The sequence below is a fragment of the Trypanosoma brucei genome, assembly GCF_000002445.2.
Source record: "Trypanosoma brucei brucei TREU927 chromosome 11 chr11_scaffold01 genomic scaffold, whole genome shotgun sequence".
NCBI classification, from domain to species: Eukaryota; Euglenozoa; class Kinetoplastea; order Trypanosomatida; family Trypanosomatidae; genus Trypanosoma; species Trypanosoma brucei.
This window is the reverse complement of record NT_165288.1, coordinates 1,518,636-1,538,500: the sequence shown is the minus strand read 5'-3', so window position 1 is coordinate 1,538,500 and position 19,865 is coordinate 1,518,636. Positions and strand designations below refer to the sequence as shown.

The window sequence follows — 19,865 nt, the reverse complement described above, 5'->3', positions numbered from 1 at the left end:
TTCTATATCAAGGGTACGTCACCTCACTTACCCCTTTCAACTTTTTCCATCATCACGAAATGTAGAAACAAGCACAACAACGCAATTTTTTAAAAAAAAATGTGGGTAAATTTGACAAAGGGATGTATTAAGCTAAAGGGAGAGGGAACAGAGCGTATAGCAGAAAATCCACAATAATAAAGGCACATCAATAAAGTATACAGGAGAAAGTTTGCAGAATAGTTGAAAGACAAATGAATGCATGGTAATAAAATGCAGTGAGAACAGAAGTAACGGTGTGCCTCCTATTTCTACACATCAGTTTCGTGCACATTCGTTCCGAGGAATCCCGTGCAATGGGGAAATGCAAGGCATTTTCTCCCTCTTCACGCTTGACAGCAAGGCAGCACGGAAGTCATTCATTTCCATACGAATGTACTGCACCAGTTACGCAGGTGGGTTAGAAATCCACATATCACATCGAAGTGATGTTTCTGACCGTGGCGAAACGGACAGTAATTGCATGAACTCATCAATACTAGCGTTGTCCATATTGACAAACAGCGGCAGCAAAGCTCGAGGGACATGCACGCCATGAAGTGGAACAGTGGGCTGTGGAGCGCGACTGAGTGAACGCAACACAAAACTCTCCGCGGCATGTATTTGCTGCAATAGGTGTTCTGGAGTAAGTGGAACACATGGATTGGCAAGAGTGGAGCTTTTATTCGTGTGGCGCTGGTTGAACCATGACGACAACCAGGTCGCAGCAACGACAGGAATACTATTCGCGTGCCACAACCCCACAGTAGTACGCGATCGATAAGATTCGTCAATTTCCAAGTCATCCTCCAGGAAACTGCTGTTACTTCCCTCTGCACTGCGTGACGCAACAGTGGGGGAACTTGCAAAGAGGAGCGTTCGCGGGTTGTACGACGGCATGTCTTCAAAATTCTCCGGCACCAGGTAGGCGTCAATTAAAGCAAGCAAAATACGTGTATGAAGATCACGGCGACTTGAGGTGGTGATATGCTTATCATCAAAACAATTTCTGGATTTCATTTGCAGTTCCACTTCAATGTCACTCGGATCTGGGGGGATAACCATAAACAATCGCGGGTCAGACTTGCTGAACGGAGGTAGAACAGCGTAGTAGGCGGGTTTGTTTCCCCTTAATATGCCATCTTTGATGTCACTCAACGAAAAGAAGCAACCGCCAACGTTATAACCATTTGTATTGTAGAAGCATGTAAAATCCTGTGCCCGTTTGCCTAGTGTTGACATCCATGCATGAATGTACAAGGCATTGAAAACGTTCGCCCAAAAGCAGAACAGCTCCCGGCGCTCAAGCCCTCTGATGTTAACTGCTGCAAGGTGAGCACTGGAAGTGGATACCGTCTCCAACAACTTCCAAGCAGTGGGGTTGTGGGACACATCTGGGGGTACAGTAGGTGAAGACATATCCTGCATGTAAAGCAATGTATCCAACGCCACAGCAACCAGAGTTTCGGCACATGCGAGAGCAGAAGCTCCGGTGAGAAGCAAAGGGGTTGATTTGATTGGGTTTATTTTAACCCTCAGCACATCCACGTCACCACACGGGTGACGCTCACTTTCGTTGAGCACGTGGAGTTCCTGTATTGTACTCAATGTAAACAGCCTTGTAGATGATGTCACATCAGCCCTTGTAACAACAGGGGGCACTAAAACACCGGAGATTAGTTCAATAGATATTGGAACGACAATTTTTGCATGCACTAACCAGAGGACAAATTGCCAACACGCTTGTGCCCTTTCGTGCGACTCGACATGCTCATGTAATGTGAGGCCCAAGCGCGGTGATTCGGTGAGCAACCATTCATGCAGTTCATTAGAACTAAAGCATTGCTGTGCTACTACAACAGGAGGAACGTATTGGCAGCCACTTCCCTCACGGTAGCGAATTCGATCACTGCGCGGGACGCCGGAGTCAGGATCGGCCATCTTCGATATTAAAGTTCTCAGTGTCGCCGCAATAATATCCGGTGCCAACAAATCACGAAAGAAGGGTTGCAGCACCCGTTGCGTAGCGTCCGGACAAGATACAAATTTGCAAGAAGCGAATATATTTGACTTTTCTAAAGCATCACCGTGTTGGTGGAGCAACCATAATTCACTCATCTCGTCGTCCCTAACATGCTGGGGAGGGGAGCTGGATGCTGAACGAAATAGTTTGTCCACCAACCTGATGAAGCGTTGAAGCAAAACCTTCTCTTCCAGAGATTTTGTGTTCATATTGAGTAGCGTACGTCCATGAACATTCATCTGTCGCAATGCATCTATGGTTTCGCGCTTCACACCCGGTTCCACATCTAGCAGAGCGTCTATAACTGTTTCCACACCCCAGTCACATGGATCACCATATTTGTGCATTACCTCCAACTGCATGCGTTGGAGGTCATCCTCGGGGACGCAATTATCGCACATACATCGTGCTGTTTCAATGTTATTGTTAAATTCACTCCCCAACACGTAATCAGGATATGTAAGATGATCATGGTAGAGTAAATCATCAGGCATCTTTTCTGTCGGGATGTCACGTTTGTTGGACGCAACGTCGCTCTGTGGAAATTCAGCTTCCTGGTGCTGCTCATTGCACAAGGAATCCTGCACGAACCATAAAATCTGTGGTGACGGTTCGGTGTGCGCGGCGGTTAGAAGGGTCCGTGTTTTCCGGTTAAGTGATGTCGTGGCCGCTGTTGTTCGCTGCAACAATACGGCTGAACCTTCCTCTTTCAACTCACCTGCACCTGCGCCGACCAACCCCCTATTCGTATATGGATCAATGGCTGCCGCACGTTCATCAATGCATATTTCTCGAACAATGTACTCTTCCTCATCATCTGCAGATCCTTTACCATTCCCGCCCTCGTGCGGTACGAAACCGAAGGACACAGGAGAGGAAGGTGCGTTCTCGTCCAGCAAGGACCGTTGGCGAGGCTGGAAGAAGCTACTAAAGAATTGTAATGGCTTCTTCCACCATCCGACTAGTTCAGTGGGATCGGGGAGCGATGGGCCACCATTGACCACTAAGTAGTAGTCAGATGCTCCCTCAGATAGGTCTGCTAAACAAGCAACCTGTTTACTGGAATTAGTTGATTCGTTGGACTCATTGCCTTTTCCATCGCTCCCAGTGCCCTGTTGTTCACCATCAGGGATGCGCATCACTGGGTTTTGGGAAGGGGAGCACCGATTTGGACATGGCTGAAACCGACCGAGAAAGAGGTTCATGAACAACTGTTTCTCGCGATCACCGAGGATATTGTTGTACAACCGCTTGATACCCATCATTTTGTCCCACCCCGTTCCTCGGTTTAGCACACCAGCCCCCACCTGTGCCGACCCGCCATAATGCAAGGCAATGATATCTCCCATCAATAGGTACATGTGCAGGAACTGCTCGCGTACCTGGGGCGAAAGAGAGAGATCTATTGGTGAATGGAGAAGACCAAGAGCATGCAGTTGATACCCGAGTGCATGCAAACCAAAGAAATACTGGGCTAAATTAGTTCGATCAACGCAGTCAAGACAGTTGCTGCGAGTTACACCCTGTTGTAGTCTTACACTCCGTTCTGCATCATAACCATTACTATGAATGCAACACCGACCATAACAACCAGTGTCGACACCAGTGCTCGCGTCAGTACCACATACAAAAAAACCGTTCTTGGCAAACACCTCTTCCGCCAGCGATGTTGTCTTGTTCCAGGCGTCTTGTGCACTGGCCCGTATGTCATATTCCCTGTAGATCAACACGTTTGATGAGCTTTCGCACCCACCTAAAAAATCCTTTTTTGTGTATCCAATTAAAGTTTCCACAGCTTTCTTAAACTCACTGCCAAGAGCACCTTCACGGAGGTGTTTCTCCCGCTTTCGTAGCAAGTTCACAACAATAACTGGTGCACCATAGTCCCCTAGAAGTTCTTGGAAGTGTCTGCATGTGTCGACGCAATAAAAATTACTCATGCCCAATTTAATAGGTGGTTTAGGGAGTTGTGTAGGTGGCTGAAACCAGTGAAGGGGTACCGAACCACGTACCTGGACGTAAGATGTAAAACTGCCTCTTCGCCCATAGTCGTGCAACGTTGATTCGTCGGAGATAATTTGCTCGATCTCAACATGGTTTGCAACGTGGCCGTTCCCATTCACACCGCGACGAAAGTAACGGGCACCAGCGTAGTTTTTACTTGTGCGGGCTATCAGTGTAAAGAGCAGTGGTCGGGACCCACACCACACGGCACGCTGGACAATAGACCCTTGCGCAACGTAGACAAACCACCGCCGCAAATCCTTAGGGCACAGCGGTGCTGCCTCATATGATTGGCCACCATTTTGAGCAGATTCTCTCTCGCACCGAACAGATTCCGTCTCCTGTAGAGTGAATAACGGTTCCAAAAGAAATTCATTCCACACAAACTTTGTCCGCACAAGCCGTCTCTGGCTGGGGATGGTCATGTTGGACTGCAGCGTGTTTGTCAAATCATATGTGCGCGAGTAAAACAGGTTTTGTTTATGTGCCGATGAAAGAAACTGTCGACAATACTCCTCCTCTTGAAGACGAGCTTTTTGTATTGACGAGCTCGCCGGCCCCTTTACTCCCAACACCGTCGCCGCCTTTGTGGCCACTACGGTCGTTAAAGCTATCATTTTTGGAAGACACAATGAAACAAGTTCAATATCGAGAGCTTCGAAAATGCGATTAAAGCCTATACGCGCTACCGTTTGCCGCCTAGTTGCCAGAAGTAGGTAATAACCACTAGTAAAGCGAACGCATCCCAGTAGTGCTTTGACATGTAGCAGCCGCCCCTCTTTCGATGCACAAGCGGTAAGCGAGTCCACTTCGTCCGCCGTGTATGATCTGCTATAGCTATAGACAAGAGGACCACCATCACTTTTATTAAACAACAACACTTCTTTCTGCTCGATGTTTTTTTTGGAACTCGTGCCAATAATGTAACATTGTGCTGGGAGGTCACAGACAACAATGTTCCTAAGTGGTTTAGTGATCTCCGGTTGCAGGAATGCATCACAATTTACCCACGGTGAGCATCGTTGTCCACTGTCACGGTGACCCTGCAAATCACTGTCTATCATTCCCCACTGGCACCCGGGGAAGACAGGGGAAGTACTAATCACCGTTTTTTAAAAAAAACAAAGAGCTGGGAGAAGTTTAGCAACGGGAGAAAGTTAGAACTAAACACATTAATAGTCAATGTGATGCAAGAAAGGATGTCTACAGTGTTCAATACGGATAACTCTCAGCTGTCACCAGAGCACGATTTCGCCCAAGTATCACCGTGGTAGTAGATCATTTGTCCGGCGGTCGACCACAGAACTGATATACTTCAAAGGCAGTCGACCCGTGCCACTTACACCAGGGGTAAGTAGCACGCCGTTGGCACTTTCCCACAACTCCACAGATTCCTTCAAAAGCAACGGCACGTCAAGAACTAAAAGCACCTCTGAGGTATTTCTCATTCCACTTATAACGCCGTCGGACCCTGGCATCCCCTTGGCGAAGTGAATGTGTTGTCGTCCCATTGTTGAAAGATAACCACAGCCACGTATTCGTTCCCACGCAGAATAATACGTGCCATGCACGGCAAAAGGGACTTGAGTCTCGCTAGTGATTGGAACCAGTTCGGGATTAATCCCAGACAAACTGTGCCCCTGGTTAGCGCGTATGTATACACGCCTGTTTTCATCGTAAGCCATTTTAAATCGTTTCTTGTCGTTGGAATAAACCACCCAGGCGAGATGGGTCAGCGCTGCCTTATCGTTAGAGAAGGGCGCACAGCGTACTAAATCGTCGGCTAGCACATACCCGGCATCCGAGATTGTAATTTTCATTTTGTCTGCTCCATGTCGGAGAATACGGGAGAGGGCCTTAGAATATGTAACCACCTTTTCCTTTGTCATGTCTTCACTACCCATCCTGTTTCTGTCATCAGTCTTCAAGTTTAGCAAGTCTTGTAGCGGATCTTCATTTTCAAGCACGTTAATATGAATCCTCTTGATCATGCTCTGTTGATTGTTCACTGTGTCACTAGCAGCCCTCTTCCGTCCCATGGCAGAGTTGTTCGAACCCTCCTCTCGGCAGTGAGGCATTTGCTGACACTTCCCTAAACCTGCACTGGGCTTCAAGGACGTAGTTGCACCGACACTAACCCACGAGGTACCCCGTGTGAGCTCACTATTGTAGTCTGTTGTTGGGGTAATAACATGGCCAAGTTTGATAAGTTCACATAGCACAGCGGCTATATTTCTGCAGTCATCTATCCCGCTGTGGTGCCTGCCCTTCATCTCCAGACCGAGTACAGACATCATATCTGGAAGATCGCGTATAGGTTGTGACACCGTTTGTCCCAAACCCGGAGATAAAACTCTTTGCATGTACTGTTTGATATTGAACCACCGGCGAAGGGATGGAGGCACGTTGACCGTAAACCCCTGTTGGATACACGCTTTAACCTGAATAGGAAGCATTGTCTTGAGGTCCCAGTCACCACATGTCACGGGGAGATATCTTTTGTTAATTTCTCTCTCACCACAATTATTTTGGTGAAGGTAGTTCATCGCAGCGGTAAATACGTCGGGAAATGTGCTTGCTCTATCTACCACTGATTGCGTTATACCCGTAAGCTCAGTGCAAAACTGAGAGAGCTGAGGGTTAACTACCGGTCGCACGTACTGCTGGAATTCACTAATGGTATTACCATTCCGCGCATCTACGAGGACTATAGGAAATTCAATAACTTCCGGCACTTCAAGACGTTGGTGACGCTCGCATGTAGCTTCAAAATCTAACACCATGTATGTATCGAAGGGAGGTTCCCGCAAGGGATATGCTTCCTGCTGTTGCAAATTCCGGGTGTTTTGTCCCCACCGTTTAAATTGAGGTGATATGTTCATCATCTATCCACAAAATCGCACAAGGTACTGAGTACACTTCCAGGGGGGGGGGGCAAAATGGTTTTAGAAACCTCGCGATCGGTATCCTAAACGAAACCAAACGACGGACGCAAATAAAAGGGGAAAAACGTACAATAAACTCACAATGAATACTCACCAGAAAATAACGAACCTTCCCAAACGCACAGAAAAATAATTAAGGTGCTACGCAGGGCAATTTACCACCTGTTCATTCGTGATGTATGAACAACTACCGCTGAGTAACCATCATGCACAACATATGCGGTTCAACAGAGAATTCCTCCTCCGTCAATGTTGAGCGCACCTTAACTTCCTCAAGACCCCCATTTGGACTCCGCACACGTGATGTAACGACCACGAGTTCGCCACGCATAGGGCCCTGAACAATAAGCCCCTGTTCTCCTAAACGAGGTATCACAGTTTCGAGTGCTGCACAACCGAAGACATCCACAGCCGAGTGTTCCGTCCCTCTGTTGGGCAAAGCATGGTCTCTGGTATCTTTGTAAACGGTAACATCCGGAACACGGAGCGGTTCAAGACGTATCTTTCCATCCTTCCGCGCTATAGACTTCACAACAAACTTCTTTCCAAAAAGGTCTCCGGCACTCTCTTCCACAAGACGCACGATAAGTTGGGGCACAACCCACCACACCGCGGATTGCACCGCACTTGCGGCGGTTTTGCCATCAACATCCCTGCTGCTTCCAGAATTGGCTCCAGAGGACTCGGTAACCTGAAGCTTCTGCGCCGCGTATACGACCCGTACGGGCCGCGAACTTTCATCAGCCTTCCATCGTTTGTATAGGTCAGATTCAACAAAACCCGCAGGACGAACTGCATAAGTTTTAAGTTTCTTTCGTGTCCCGTCAAGGAAAACGGCTTCCAGAGAGTTTGTGGCACGATCAAGGCGGCTTACTTCAAACATTTCATTCATCATTTCACATGTCAAGCGGCGCCCATACTGCCTTTCCTCCGCTGTTAGTTCTGTTTCCTTGACAAAGTTAATACCCGCCGTTGTGCCACACGATGTGCTACTCGAGACTTTAGAACGTTTCACATTACCATTTGGTTCAGCCCGAAAATCAGAAGGGCACCGCAGACACATAATATCGCCTGGTTTAATGTTGTCAAGGCTGTTCGCTGCAGACTCGGTCGAGGTTTCCATGAAACCACCAACAGATAGCGGTACGTAATCCTCTACCACAAGTAATTTTCCAGTATTTGATACACCAGTTGAGACTGAAGGGGAACTCCCCACCTGTGGAGTAGACTTTTGCATTTGCTGCAGTAATCGCAAACCAACACGTCCGCTTGCATCGCGAGAAAACACTGGTGCCGCATCCTCATCATCGCTCTCCGTCTCACAACCCCGAACCCGGTTCTGAGAGCTTCGACCGCTACTTTGCCCTTGCACAGATGACTGCCGCTCAGCATGGCTTCTTTTTCTTGGGGGTTCGTCTGCGCTATCTTCAAAAAAAGACATTAGGTTTATTTCCTACTCTCAGTCCCTCAGCTACTCTGTCTTTCCTTTTTCTCTTTTCCTCCTTTCGTACCTGAGCAGTGATTACAACAGAGAAAAAAAAATACAAAGAGTTACGAATCGAGAGAACGTCACCTGTCAAAGGAAAAATGGGCGTTAAAATCATGAAAACTTTTGAACAGAATCACACTTCCGTCCTCACTTGGACATTTATTTCACTTAAATTGGAAGATCCCAAATATTACACACATTTCTCTCTTCAGTATATCGTCCGTAACGGTTTGTCGCACACAAGAAGAAGAGGGAACCTCAGACTTTTAGGTTCCTTTCACTCACATCATCCACTTCAATCCCGCGTTCGCTTAAACCCCCGTCCGCCACGCCCCATAGGCCGCCGAGCGCCTCGGGACATCCCATTGGAGGTATTACCATAATTTCCGCGGCCGGTACCTCTACCGCTTCCTCTTCCCATACCTCGTAACTGTCGGGGTCCGCCATCAGCTGGCGTGTATGCTATTTGAACATATCGTTTCGTGTCAGGATCCACTTCTCTAAGAGCATTTTGATTCAAAGCCTTGTTTCGACGAAAAATAGCGTAACGCTGATCCTTTAGTCGCTGTGCTTCCTCTGCAGAGCTGCGTTGCGTCGCTGCCTTTCTGGTTGCTTCACTATCTCCAGATATCCCTAAAACGGGCCCCATACCACCACTGATGTTCGGCGGCGATGCAGGAGAAAGGCATGACGCAGCAACAGGTGTGCAAACACTTGAAGACGAGATGCCTTGCGATATCGCCACCGTTGGTACAGTTGCTTCACCCGATGGTGGAGGTAAAACTAAACCTCCCTCCTTCAAAATAGTGTTAATGCGCGCCTCACGCTCTAGTTCATATACCGTTTTCTTAGTCCTCCTGCCACCGTCAGTCGGCGTGTCGCCAGTCCGTGATTTAGCCGATGAGGAGACATACTCGAACATATTGTCGTCCACATCGTCATCTGGGGAATTTGTCATTTAACTTTCCCCTGGAACAAATCACCCCTAAAAACTACGACAGGTAACAGAACAAATTCTTGATATGTGGTTGTGCGGAGACTCAAACAGGTGGTTGTATAGCAGGTCACAAAATTTTTTTTAGTGCATGCAAGGGAGCAGTGAAGACAGCGAAGCATTTGACACATTTGATAGCTAAACTGAATCCAACTAAAATTACGGCAGTACAATTCTTTTCCTCTCATAATTCATTACTTGACCCCATTGCGACGCGATATTCCGAGTGCCAACTCCTACCTCTCACTCGTTGCGGTATTCACCCGCTACGAACGAAAAAAAATGTGCTATTCGCATGTGACAATCAACGGGATAAAAACATGGAAAATAATTGTAAAGAAAACGGCAGCCACATTTACGTATAACATTGCTTTTTACGTAAGCGTGCACACCTAGGCACATACGTTTTTTTTTTCTCTACGCAAACACCTATGCAAAGCACTCCTCATCGCTGCTCCCAGTTGGTACGTAAGTGACAAAAACAGACGAGTTGCGAGGTAAACTATAAGTGTGATCCCTTGCATGTATGCGAATATATATGTGTGTGTGTGTGTGTGTGCGTGTTAGTGTGTACGTGCAGGAAGGGGTGCGGAACTAACTTCGCACGTGAACACAGTCGTTGCGAAACAAAAGAAAATGCGGTGGCGTGTGCATACTTTATTGTGGGAATCGATGTCCACCAAGGAATTGTATTGTAGATATGGGGGGAAAAAGATATTGGTATAGTAATAAAACAATAATAGTAATAAAAAGTAAATCTATTGCTTGGCGGTTGAACAAATCAATGTAATATCCGCCTATCGTATTCCCCACATTCTCCCTCCTACCTGTTCAATTCACCCCAGCCCCCCTTGAAAACGCTCCCTCCCCTCTTTGTGTCTGTCACTATTGCTATTATTGTTACTAACCATTAGTTTTGTGTTTGGAAGCAAACAGACGGATCAATCGACGCAAATTATCGAAAGAAATGTCGGATAAAAATGAAGTGAGAAGAAACAAACAGTCACCATGTGAAAGATCACCGCGTGTCTTACATTGGCTCACATTCAAATAAATAACAAAAAAAACTATCACAACAACGGAAACATAATAAAGCACGGAGGTCGAAGAAAAAAGATAAGAAAGAAAAATAAAAGAGAATATGCAACACCAATGAGTTAAACGACAGAGGCCCTCGGCTTTACTCCAGCTTCTTCGACAGGTAATATTCCGGTTCAAGATATTTGGGTGTCCACATCCGTTCCTCCACCAATTTCAATCGTTCCCCTTTGCTTGTGGGCAACCCCTCCTTTGCCAAACCCATCTCTTGCAACTTTTCAATCACAGCAGCTGCCACCTGTTTCGACACTTCACGCACTTCATCAATACATGGATACAGTGCTCCCTCAGAAGCCATGACATTACGATCCACTAACTTACTGAGGGTGACGGCCGCTGTTTGGAGTACCTCCTGTGGGATATTTTTCGGCTGCGCGATGGCACAACCAAGTCCAATACCGGGGAAAACATACAAATTGTTACCTTGGGATGCCTCATATTTCTTGCCGTTCAGAGTTGTGGGCGGGAAGGGACTGCCAGTTGCGACAATTGCCTTACCATCGGTCCACTTGAAGGCGTTGTCTGGAGTAACCTCCACTTTGCTTGAGGGGTTGGAAAGTGCAAAAATCACAGGCTTCTCGCAGTATGATCGCATAAACTTTAGAATATCCTCAGTGAAAACACCACCTTGGGCTCCAAGGCCGATCAGCGCTGTTGGTTTTACAAACTTCACAGCATCCACCAATGTGGAAAGCGACTTGCTCTGCTCGGCTGAAATATCAGTGCGGGCCCACGGGACCTTGTGTGGTGCCAACTTGTCGCCACGCGTGGTTGTTATGACACCCTTGGTATCAAGAAGATATACGTTATTCTGCACTTCTGCGAACGTCTTTTTGTACTTTGCGGCAACCAAGTCAACAATGCAGGTGGCCACACCTGTCGCAGCGGAACCAGCGCCAAAAAACACTATTCGATGATCCTCTGCAGGAATGCCGCTTGCCTCGATCGCATTTAGGAAGCCTGCAGCAATTACAGCACCAGTTCCCTGAATATCATCATTGAAGCATCGATACTTGTTTTGGTACCGCTCAAGCATATCAAAACAATGGTTGTTGCTGAAGTCCTCAAATTGTATAACGGCTTCCGGCCATGCTTCACTCGCAGCCTCCATGAACTCATCCAACAAAGCGTAGAAATCCTCGTCAGAGGGGCGTTTTTGGCGCAAACCAAGATATTGAGGATCCGCACGAAGTCCTTCATTATCTGTCCCCACGTCCATCATAACTGGTAGGATGCGGCTCGGGTTAATTCCACCGGCGGCAACGTATAGTGAACATTTGCCAATGCTGATGCCCATACCGTTTGCTCCGAGGTCACCAAGACCCAAGATGCGAGAACCATCAGTTATTACAATAACTTCAACCTCAGGTTTCCGAAGGTTTTCAAGGGTCTGCCGGATCACCCCACGTTCCTTCATGCTTATGTAGAGTCCATGGTCTCTTTGAAAGATGTTTCCGTATTTTTGACAAGCCTCTCCCACTGTAGGTGTGTAAATAATTGGAAGTGTTTCCTTCATGTAGGTTTCCACAATCTTGTAATAAAGAACAGTATTAGTGCTGAGAATTCCCTGTAAGAGTTGGTATTTGTTGATTGGGTACTCCAAATGGGTCAATTGTGTCCAGCAGCGCTTGACATGGTCGTCAAGTGTCTCCTCCGCGGGTGGAAGTAGCCCAACAACACCGAGGTGTTCTCGTTCCTTCCGTGTGAACGCGGTTGACTTATTGGTGAAACGGTTGCGGAGAAAATCGATCCCACGGGCGTTTGTGGAAACACAAAGTTTAAACGAACGACCCAACATCGCACCTGTTACCTGATTTTTCTTCAAAGCAGAGTATGACTTGCTTAAGTAACCTTAGTTTCCTCCTTTTTTGTTTGTACTCGTCAACACGTCCTTATCTTGTTTTTTATAACAATTCTTTAAATCATAAAACGAAAGTGGAAAAAAATTTGAAGAGGGATGCCAAAAACAAGTGTAGTTTCGTCATCCAAATGACAACTTACTCCCTTTCAATTTGTTTACTTTTCTCCTTTCGCTCAACGTTAATAGGGGGGAACAAATAAAAGTGACAGTTTATTCTCGTAGTGATAAGCGATATGATGATATTGGATCTGCTCGTGTGTCTTTTGCGTTTCTGAACGTCTTCCTCCTCGTTGATTGTGCTTTCTCCTTAAGTTATTTCTTCCTCCTAGTTTATTTTGAATATAATATTTTCCCACTGAGCCCACCCTATCTCTTCAAAAACTATGAGTTCATCACAGAATCACAACGCACACACGGCAAAACATACAAAACAAAAATAAAGATAGAAATAAATGAAAACATATATCGACAATGAAGCACAGGAGCATCTGGAAGTTGTAATTCAAAACCCGACACACACAGGCACCACATCCAACTCAATTAACAGACGAACATAATCCGACACAACAGAAGCAACCACAGCGCATTGAAAGTTGGTGTTTCATTGATGTACCTCTGTCCCTCTACGCTCTTACACCGCATCTCCCCCCCCCCTAAAAAGAAAAAGATTGCAATATCAATATTTTCCCCCTTGCATCCCCCCCTTTCCCTGCAATATAAAAGCATTTGCTTTTCCTCAGCAATTAATTACTGCAGTAAAAAAAGTAGAGGCTCTTCGGCGTGTATTGTTGCGGAACCGTGAATTTTACACTGATGAAAAAAGTGTCTCCTGTTTACTATCATGACGTTATCAATTAATCCTCCGCTCCCCGCAGCTCCACCCTCTTCGTGAGAAGTTTGGCTACCGCAACCCGCCACGGTGTGATGAGCGATTACAACAGTAATTGTTATTTACGCGTTCACCATAAACATAGGAAGGGGGAAAAAGTGGCTAACAAATATGAACCACCAGACACATATGAAAAAAAAAATGTTTCTCAAATATGAAAAAGTACGGGAACTCATTCGAACCCTCATACTTCACGAAACTCTAGAGCCTGTGCTGCGGCACACACGCTCATAGGCTAAAAAAGAGAAAAACTTACGAACGTCTCCTTCATATCACAAAAAAAAAATTTATCCCCTCTCGTGCCTACTTCTTCTCTCTTCACGTTTCGATACGTTTCATCATTTGTATACGGCACTCCACAACTGTGGTTAATTCTTTCATAAACCTCGGTAACTGGCTCATGTCCAATTTATTCCGTTCGTTTTCTACACGCAGTTATGCGATACACAATTTCATTATCCTAGCAGTAAAAGACTTTCACCATACTGCAAACAGCCCCCAACAAAGGGTAAAAGTGGCGAAAGACCTCAGAAACGAGGCGACGAATAAAATATAAAAGAAAAAATAGAGAACATAAACAAAAAAAATGCTGCTGCGAACGTAAAATGAAGACGAAATGAATAAACAAAACATGAAACGACAATATATATATATATATATATATATATATATATGCTTTGTCTGTAGAAGATATACAAGACACACGTTTTTAGTATATAAAAGGGTGTTCACCTGAAATTTCTTCGTAAAAGGGATGCTTCGCTCACCGATATTGGTGTAAGCACGGAGTGTCAATCGCTCCCTTCACGTCCCTTACATTACTCGTCAGGGAGAATGCCTGTTGGATACTCCGGCTTCCACATGGCATGCTTCACATAATCCATCAACTCCGCTCGTGTGCGGGGCAACGAAGAGTTGTTGTCAATCTTCAAGCGCTGTGCTTCCATAATGACATCGGTAGCAATGTTGGCAGAAATGTTGTGGATATCACTCAGAGGAGGGTACAGAGATCCATCTTCAAGCCCCACCTTTGAAACAAGGCCGTTAAGGCAGCGAGAAGCGGCAATAAGTAAATCATTGGGAATATACGCCGGTTTCGCGATGGCACAACCAAGTCCAATACCGGGGAAAACATACAAATTGTTACCTTGGGATGCCTTGTATGTCTTGCCGTTCAGAGTTGTGGGCGGGAAGGGACTTCCTGAGGCAACAATTGCCTTACCATCGGTCCACTTGAAGGCGTTGTCTGCGGTGATCTCAGATTTGCTGGTGGGGTTGGAAAGTGGAAATATAATTGGCCGTTTCGTGTTGTTTAGAATACCCTTCACCATGCTCTCCGTGAATACCGGGCCCACGCCGCCAAGTCCGAGGAGCGTTGTCGGTTTCACAAAATTTACAACGTCTTCCAACGTCTTCAATTTCGCTGAATCTTCTGCAGAGACATCGGTACGAGCCAGTGACACTTTATGGGAGGCCAACTTGTCGCCACGCGTAGTGGTAACGAGACCCTTTGTGTCAACGAGATAAAATGTCTTCTTCACATCATCGGACTTGAGGTTGTACAGTTGTGCAGTGAGCTCCGCAATATTGTCCACCACACCAATAGCAGCGGAACCAGCGCCAAACACAACAATACGATGGTCAAGGGGATCCACCTTTGAAAGCTTCACAGCATTTAGGAAGCCTGCAGCAATTACAGCACCAGTTCCCTGAATATCATCATTGAAGCATCGATACTTGTTTTGGTACCGCTCAAGCATGTCAAAACAATGGTTGTTGCTGAAGTCCTCAAATTGTATAACGGCTTCCGGCCATGCTTCACTCGCAGCCTCCATGAACTCATCCAACAAAGCGTAGAAATCCTCGTCAGAGGGGCGTTTTTGGCGCACACCGATATAATTATCGTCACTCAACATAGCCGCATTATCTGTCCCTGCGTCAAGTACAACGGGGACAACATTCTTTGGATTGATTCCGGCGCCGGCAACATATAGTGAACATTTGCCAATGCTGATGCCCACACCGTTTGCTCCGAGGTCACCAAGACCCAAGATGCGAGAACCATCAGTTATTACAACAACTTTCGGATTCTCGTACCCTGAATCGCGCATGATGGTACGGAACATACCCTTGTACGTGCGGCATAAGTACAGCCCGCGCTCACGAAACAAAAGGCTGCTGTACCGTTGGCAAGCCTCTCCCACTGTAGGTGTGTAAATAATGGGAAGTGTTTCCTCAAGGTGCGCAAAGATGGTCGCGTAATAAAGGGTTGTATTTGTAGCGTGAAGTGCAGCAAGCTGTTGGTACTGATCGATGGGCTTGCCACAGCTCTTCATCTGATTGTACGCACGCTTCACCTGCTGCTCCAGGGTTTCAACAACTGTAGGAAGCTGCCCGAGAATATGCAACTGTTTGCGCTCTTCAATGGTAAAGGCGGTTCCTCTGTTGAGATAACGATTTGTTAGAACGGCAGCGCCACACGGCCCGGACACATCAGTTGATTGATGCGTCATGTCAGTAGCTAAATCTGTGTACAGACGAATACGTATCGCTTGCGTGGTGATATAGATATAAATGATTATTCACCTTCTTTTACACTGTCCGTGTTCCTCTGGTGCCCAAGGTACAAAAGATTAAAATCTAAAATGACGTATTAGTCTTTTTTCTTCTTTTGGAGAGGGGTAGGTTAGTAGATGTGCGGAAACATAATTAGAAAGAGTTGAACCTCGTATGTACTGCCTCCCCACAGCACCTAGGCAGTAAGTCTGGCATTGGAACGAGAGGAGGGGACAAACAAATGTGAATGTGCGCGTGAGAACTATGGAAAGACTAAAGTTATGACTTGGCAAATAAAGTTTTGTGCGGCATCCCCATCCTCTTGCTTTTGGGGATTTGACGCAGATAAAAAGAAAGCAAATGAAACACAACAAGGTAATGCAATACGATGATTCCCCCGGGCGCATTGGCATAACGCCTTTATTTCCCCAGTTTCTTCACCCTGCGTACTAATATAGAGCACGTGTGTCGGTGACGCACGTACGCAATAGCACCCCTTGTGAAAACTTAGCAGTGGAGCAACTGGGCGCACGTATGAGTTGACCCAGAAGTAACCTAACGACAAATATTTCACTAACTGATACTAATCGTCACCAGAGGGATAATCATCATCATCATCATCCTCATGGATCTCAATCTCAAGTTGAGACTCTCTTACCATCTCCTCTGTTTGGCTCATGCATATAATTGCTTCCTCGTCTTCAGCAAAAGCCCGCTCCACTTTCATCACGGGTTCAACCTTGGCACCACCACTCTTACCTCCCTTGCCATCTTTCGATGCGGTCGTCGCGGTGTTGTCACGCTCATCAGCAAAGATGAAACTGCAGATGCCCGGTGCTGCCGTGGCTATGGCACGTATAACTTTGTCCAAGGGGAAAGTTGCACACTGAGAGAAATGCCTCCACCCTTTTAGTTCGTCCATACGGGGTCCGCTCTTTTTCACAGTTACAGGGCGGAACTTCATTGGTGCTTCCTGCTCTTTTAATCTTGCTCTTCCAGAGGCCCTGCCACCCCCTGAATTCATAACCGCTTCACAACTCGTGCAATGCAGAAGATCGTGTGTTTCTGAGTCGGTGTCACTCCGAAAACGAAAAAGTGACCGAAGTTCTTCCAGTGTAAAGTGTTGCTTTGAGTCTGTTTGCATATCAACAACGTTTGCAGAGAGGCCTTGCTTACTGACCTGTCGCTGGTAAATCTTCTCCTCAATTGAACCGGTACTTAAAAGACGATATATGAAGACACGCTTCTTCTGTCCATCACGCCACACTCTACCCATAGCTTGTGCATCGTTAGCAGGGTTCCAGTCAGGATCAAATAGAATTAGCCGATTCGCTCCAATAAGATTGAGGCCTACTCCACCAGCCTTGGAAGAAAGCAAGAAAACAATCTCTTGAGAATTGGGGACATTGAACCGATCAACCACCTCCTGCCGCCTTTTGATGGGCATACTACCGTCGAGCTGAAAGAAACTAATCTTTTTGGTTTTACACATGGCAGCAATGACGTCCAGTGTTTGAGTGAAGTTCGAAACGATCACTAGTTTGTCGTGATCCCCATTACTGCATAACTCGTCTAGCATGAGGGAAACAAACTGCATCTTGCTGCCCACCTCTTGGGAAAGAGTCCCAACCTTGTAGCCTTTCGGAAGCACCGATTTGGGAATTCCACCACCCTTACCCTTCTGATCCCCATTGGAGCTAACCACCGCCTCGTGGAAGAGATCCATGTGATTACAAAGTTTCCTCAATGACGAGATCAGAACAAGCGGGGTACACTGCGAGCTCTCCACGATAGCAGAAATCTTCTCATACGCCTCGCGCTGCTTTTCACCCAGTCGTACGAACACTGTAAGATCAACCTTCGGTGGGAGGTACGACTCATTAATGGATTGCGTGCGCCGAAGAATGAAGCGCTGGGTTAAAGTGGAAAGGTAATGTGCGCGGTCGGCTCCCAACATCCGGAGATGCTCAGGACAGTCGGGGTCCCGTCCAAGCGTCACGGGTTCCTCAAATACGCGACCGAAGACATCACGAGTGCCTAAGATACCGGGGTTAACAAACCCCACCATGGCATGAAATTCTGATAAGTCGTTTTGAATGGGTGTACCGCTAAGGATGATGCGGTTCCGCGTAGGGAGCATATCAACTGCTTTCGTTGTTTTCACCTCTGCATTTTTCAGTTTGTGTCCCTCATCGCAGACAACTAACTCAACCGACTTCAGCGTCGAAATGCGACTGATGTATTTGCGTAGCTGATCGTACGAAATGACGAGAACATCACCGTCGCCATCGAAGCGAGAAATGATGCGATCGCCTTTTGGTGTGGACTCCGATATAGAGAGATATTTAACAGCCCCCACACCCAACCATTTGTCAAACTCGTTGCACCAATTCTTCACTAGGGAAGATGGGGTAACGATCAAACACTTTCGTGCTGTGGGTACCCCATACCTCCCTTGTTTGAGACAAGTATAAACGGTAGCAACTGTTTGAATGGTTTTTCCAAGACCCATTTCATCTGCTAAGATGGCACCGTGGTAGCCGGGCATCCGCTGACCCGTAATGCAATCGAAAAGAAACTTCACCCCGATTCGCTGATGCGGTCGAAGTTTGTCACCAATAATCGGATCCACAACAACCGAAACTTGCAGACGGCCATTAACGTCCCGTTTGTAGTGAGCATGAAAAAGTACCACTGCTCCTTCTCGGTCAGGATCGTGCAAAGACTTCAACTCAGCACCAATTCCGCTGGTTCCAGGTTTCACACGTCCAGCAATTGGAACAACGAACCCAGTTTGACCCTCACGCGGTCGCTTACGGAAAATGGGTGAGGCAAACATATTCCCTAGTAAAGTTTCACCCAATGTCATTTTTGGCACTACTCGCCGAGGAGCAGCTGCTGCAGCTGCTTCTTCCTTCGCCTTTTTGTCCTCTTCCCTCTTACGAGAAAGGTGCTCAGACCGAAGGAAGAACTCACCGCTTCGGAATGATTCCTCCAATAGCGCAGTAACGAGAAGTACACTTTTTTGCCCCACCTTAAGTTTGGCACCGGCTTTAGCGCTCTTCATATCTTCTTCCGATATAGGGTAGCCGGGTTCTGGTCTGTTGCCATATTGTCTTCCTGCACAGTCGTACATCATGACACCCAGAAGTTCCGTGTTGATGACAATAATACCGACTGAGTCGTGACGGGTGGCCGCCTCTGTTTCCACTTGAAAATAAAGACAGCCATGGGGACTTACCGGATACAGAGAAACAATTTCGGTACTTTTCTCAACACTTCCTTCATCCGCTCCCGCAGCATCCGTAGAAACAGGTGCCGTTTCCTGTGGTTGTTGCTGTTGCACACCACTTGTCGGAGGAACAGACGGCTTCGACGAAACTGGGCCTTCTTCTGTCGTCTTCTCACTGGCGTTATCATCGTGAACTTCAGTATTGGGCCCTCCATGGTTGGGAAAGGTTTTGTTCTCTTTTATTGGTTGATGGTAATCAATGTTTGCGCGTTTAGCTAGACGCGCTGCAACTACTTCATTGCCTGAACTGCCTCTGGAATCTGGGTACACCACCTCCCGCTTTTGTCGTTGCAACACAGTAGAAGAGCGAGGTGTTGTTGTGGTTGACGATGAGTCTTCTCTGCTTACCGCACTCGGAATTCGAAAGGGAGTGACAAAACCAGTGGAATTACGAAAAACTGGCATATCGGAGCTCCTTCCAACAAGTCCAACCAGCAGTGAATACAACCGTCAAATATCAAAGGTGTGAAAGACAAATAATAAAGAAAGTGCATGAGGAATAAAAATCAAGCAACAAAAGTTGATGTACCTGAAGTAAACACCGAATACAAATGGCATGTACAGAACAGTTAACACAACAGTAGGCAACGAGTAGTACCAGAATATTGCTAGTGGCATCACAATGCCTTGCTTAATTCGTCGAATATGATTTAGTAGGTTGGGGAATCAGGATGAATATGAAACAAAATGTGCAGC

At 46.6% G+C, this 19,865-nt stretch overlaps 7 protein-coding genes across 7 annotated transcripts, besides 2 other annotated features; all 7 read right to left on the bottom strand.

The window, feature by feature from the left end:
- Positions 1 to 426: 426 nt before the first annotated feature.
- On the bottom strand, positions 427 to 5,109 carry Tb11.02.3170 (synaptojanin; the record flags this gene model as incomplete). The annotated part of the gene is made up of 1 exon (XM_823531.1): positions 427 to 5,109. One exon carries the CDS (start codon positions 5,107 to 5,109, stop codon positions 427 to 429), a length of 4,683 nt encoding a protein of 1,560 aa, XP_828624.1.
- A 198-nt stretch (positions 5,110 to 5,307) lies between these two features.
- On the bottom strand, positions 5,308 to 6,930 carry Tb11.02.3160 (phosphotransferase, putative; the record flags this gene model as incomplete). The annotated part of the gene is made up of 1 exon (XM_823530.1): positions 5,308 to 6,930. The coding sequence occupies one exon, from the start codon at positions 6,928 to 6,930 to the stop codon at positions 5,308 to 5,310; it is 1,623 nt and encodes a 540-aa protein (XP_828623.1).
- A 247-nt stretch (positions 6,931 to 7,177) lies between these two features.
- On the bottom strand, positions 7,178 to 8,431 carry Tb11.02.3150 (hypothetical protein, conserved; the record flags this gene model as incomplete). The annotated part of the gene is made up of 1 exon (XM_823529.1): positions 7,178 to 8,431. The coding sequence occupies one exon, from the start codon at positions 8,429 to 8,431 to the stop codon at positions 7,178 to 7,180; it is 1,254 nt and encodes a 417-aa protein (XP_828622.1).
- A 343-nt stretch (positions 8,432 to 8,774) lies between these two features.
- On the bottom strand, positions 8,775 to 9,437 carry Tb11.02.3140 (hypothetical protein, conserved; the record flags this gene model as incomplete). Its single annotated transcript, XM_823528.1, has 1 exon — positions 8,775 to 9,437. The coding sequence occupies one exon, from the start codon at positions 9,435 to 9,437 to the stop codon at positions 8,775 to 8,777; it is 663 nt and encodes a 220-aa protein (XP_828621.1).
- Positions 9,438 to 10,012: 575 nt separating this feature from the next.
- Positions 10,013 to 10,050: a microsatellite.
- A 603-nt stretch (positions 10,051 to 10,653) lies between these two features.
- On the bottom strand, positions 10,654 to 12,369 carry Tb11.02.3130 (malic enzyme, putative; the record flags this gene model as incomplete). Its single annotated transcript, XM_823527.1, has 1 exon — positions 10,654 to 12,369. One exon carries the CDS (start codon positions 12,367 to 12,369, stop codon positions 10,654 to 10,656), a length of 1,716 nt encoding a protein of 571 aa, XP_828620.1.
- Positions 12,370 to 13,963: 1,594 nt separating this feature from the next.
- Positions 13,964 to 13,995: a microsatellite.
- Positions 13,996 to 14,139: 144 nt separating this feature from the next.
- On the bottom strand, positions 14,140 to 15,834 carry Tb11.02.3120 (malic enzyme, putative; the record flags this gene model as incomplete). The annotated part of the gene is made up of 1 exon (XM_823526.1): positions 14,140 to 15,834. One exon carries the CDS (start codon positions 15,832 to 15,834, stop codon positions 14,140 to 14,142), a length of 1,695 nt encoding a protein of 564 aa, XP_828619.1.
- A 626-nt stretch (positions 15,835 to 16,460) lies between these two features.
- Positions 16,461 to 19,574, bottom strand: Tb11.02.3110 (DNA repair/recombination protein RAD54; the record flags this gene model as incomplete). The annotated part of the gene is made up of 1 exon (XM_823525.1): positions 16,461 to 19,574. One exon carries the CDS (start codon positions 19,572 to 19,574, stop codon positions 16,461 to 16,463), a length of 3,114 nt encoding a protein of 1,037 aa, XP_828618.1.
- Between the last annotated feature and the right edge of the window lie 291 nt (positions 19,575 to 19,865).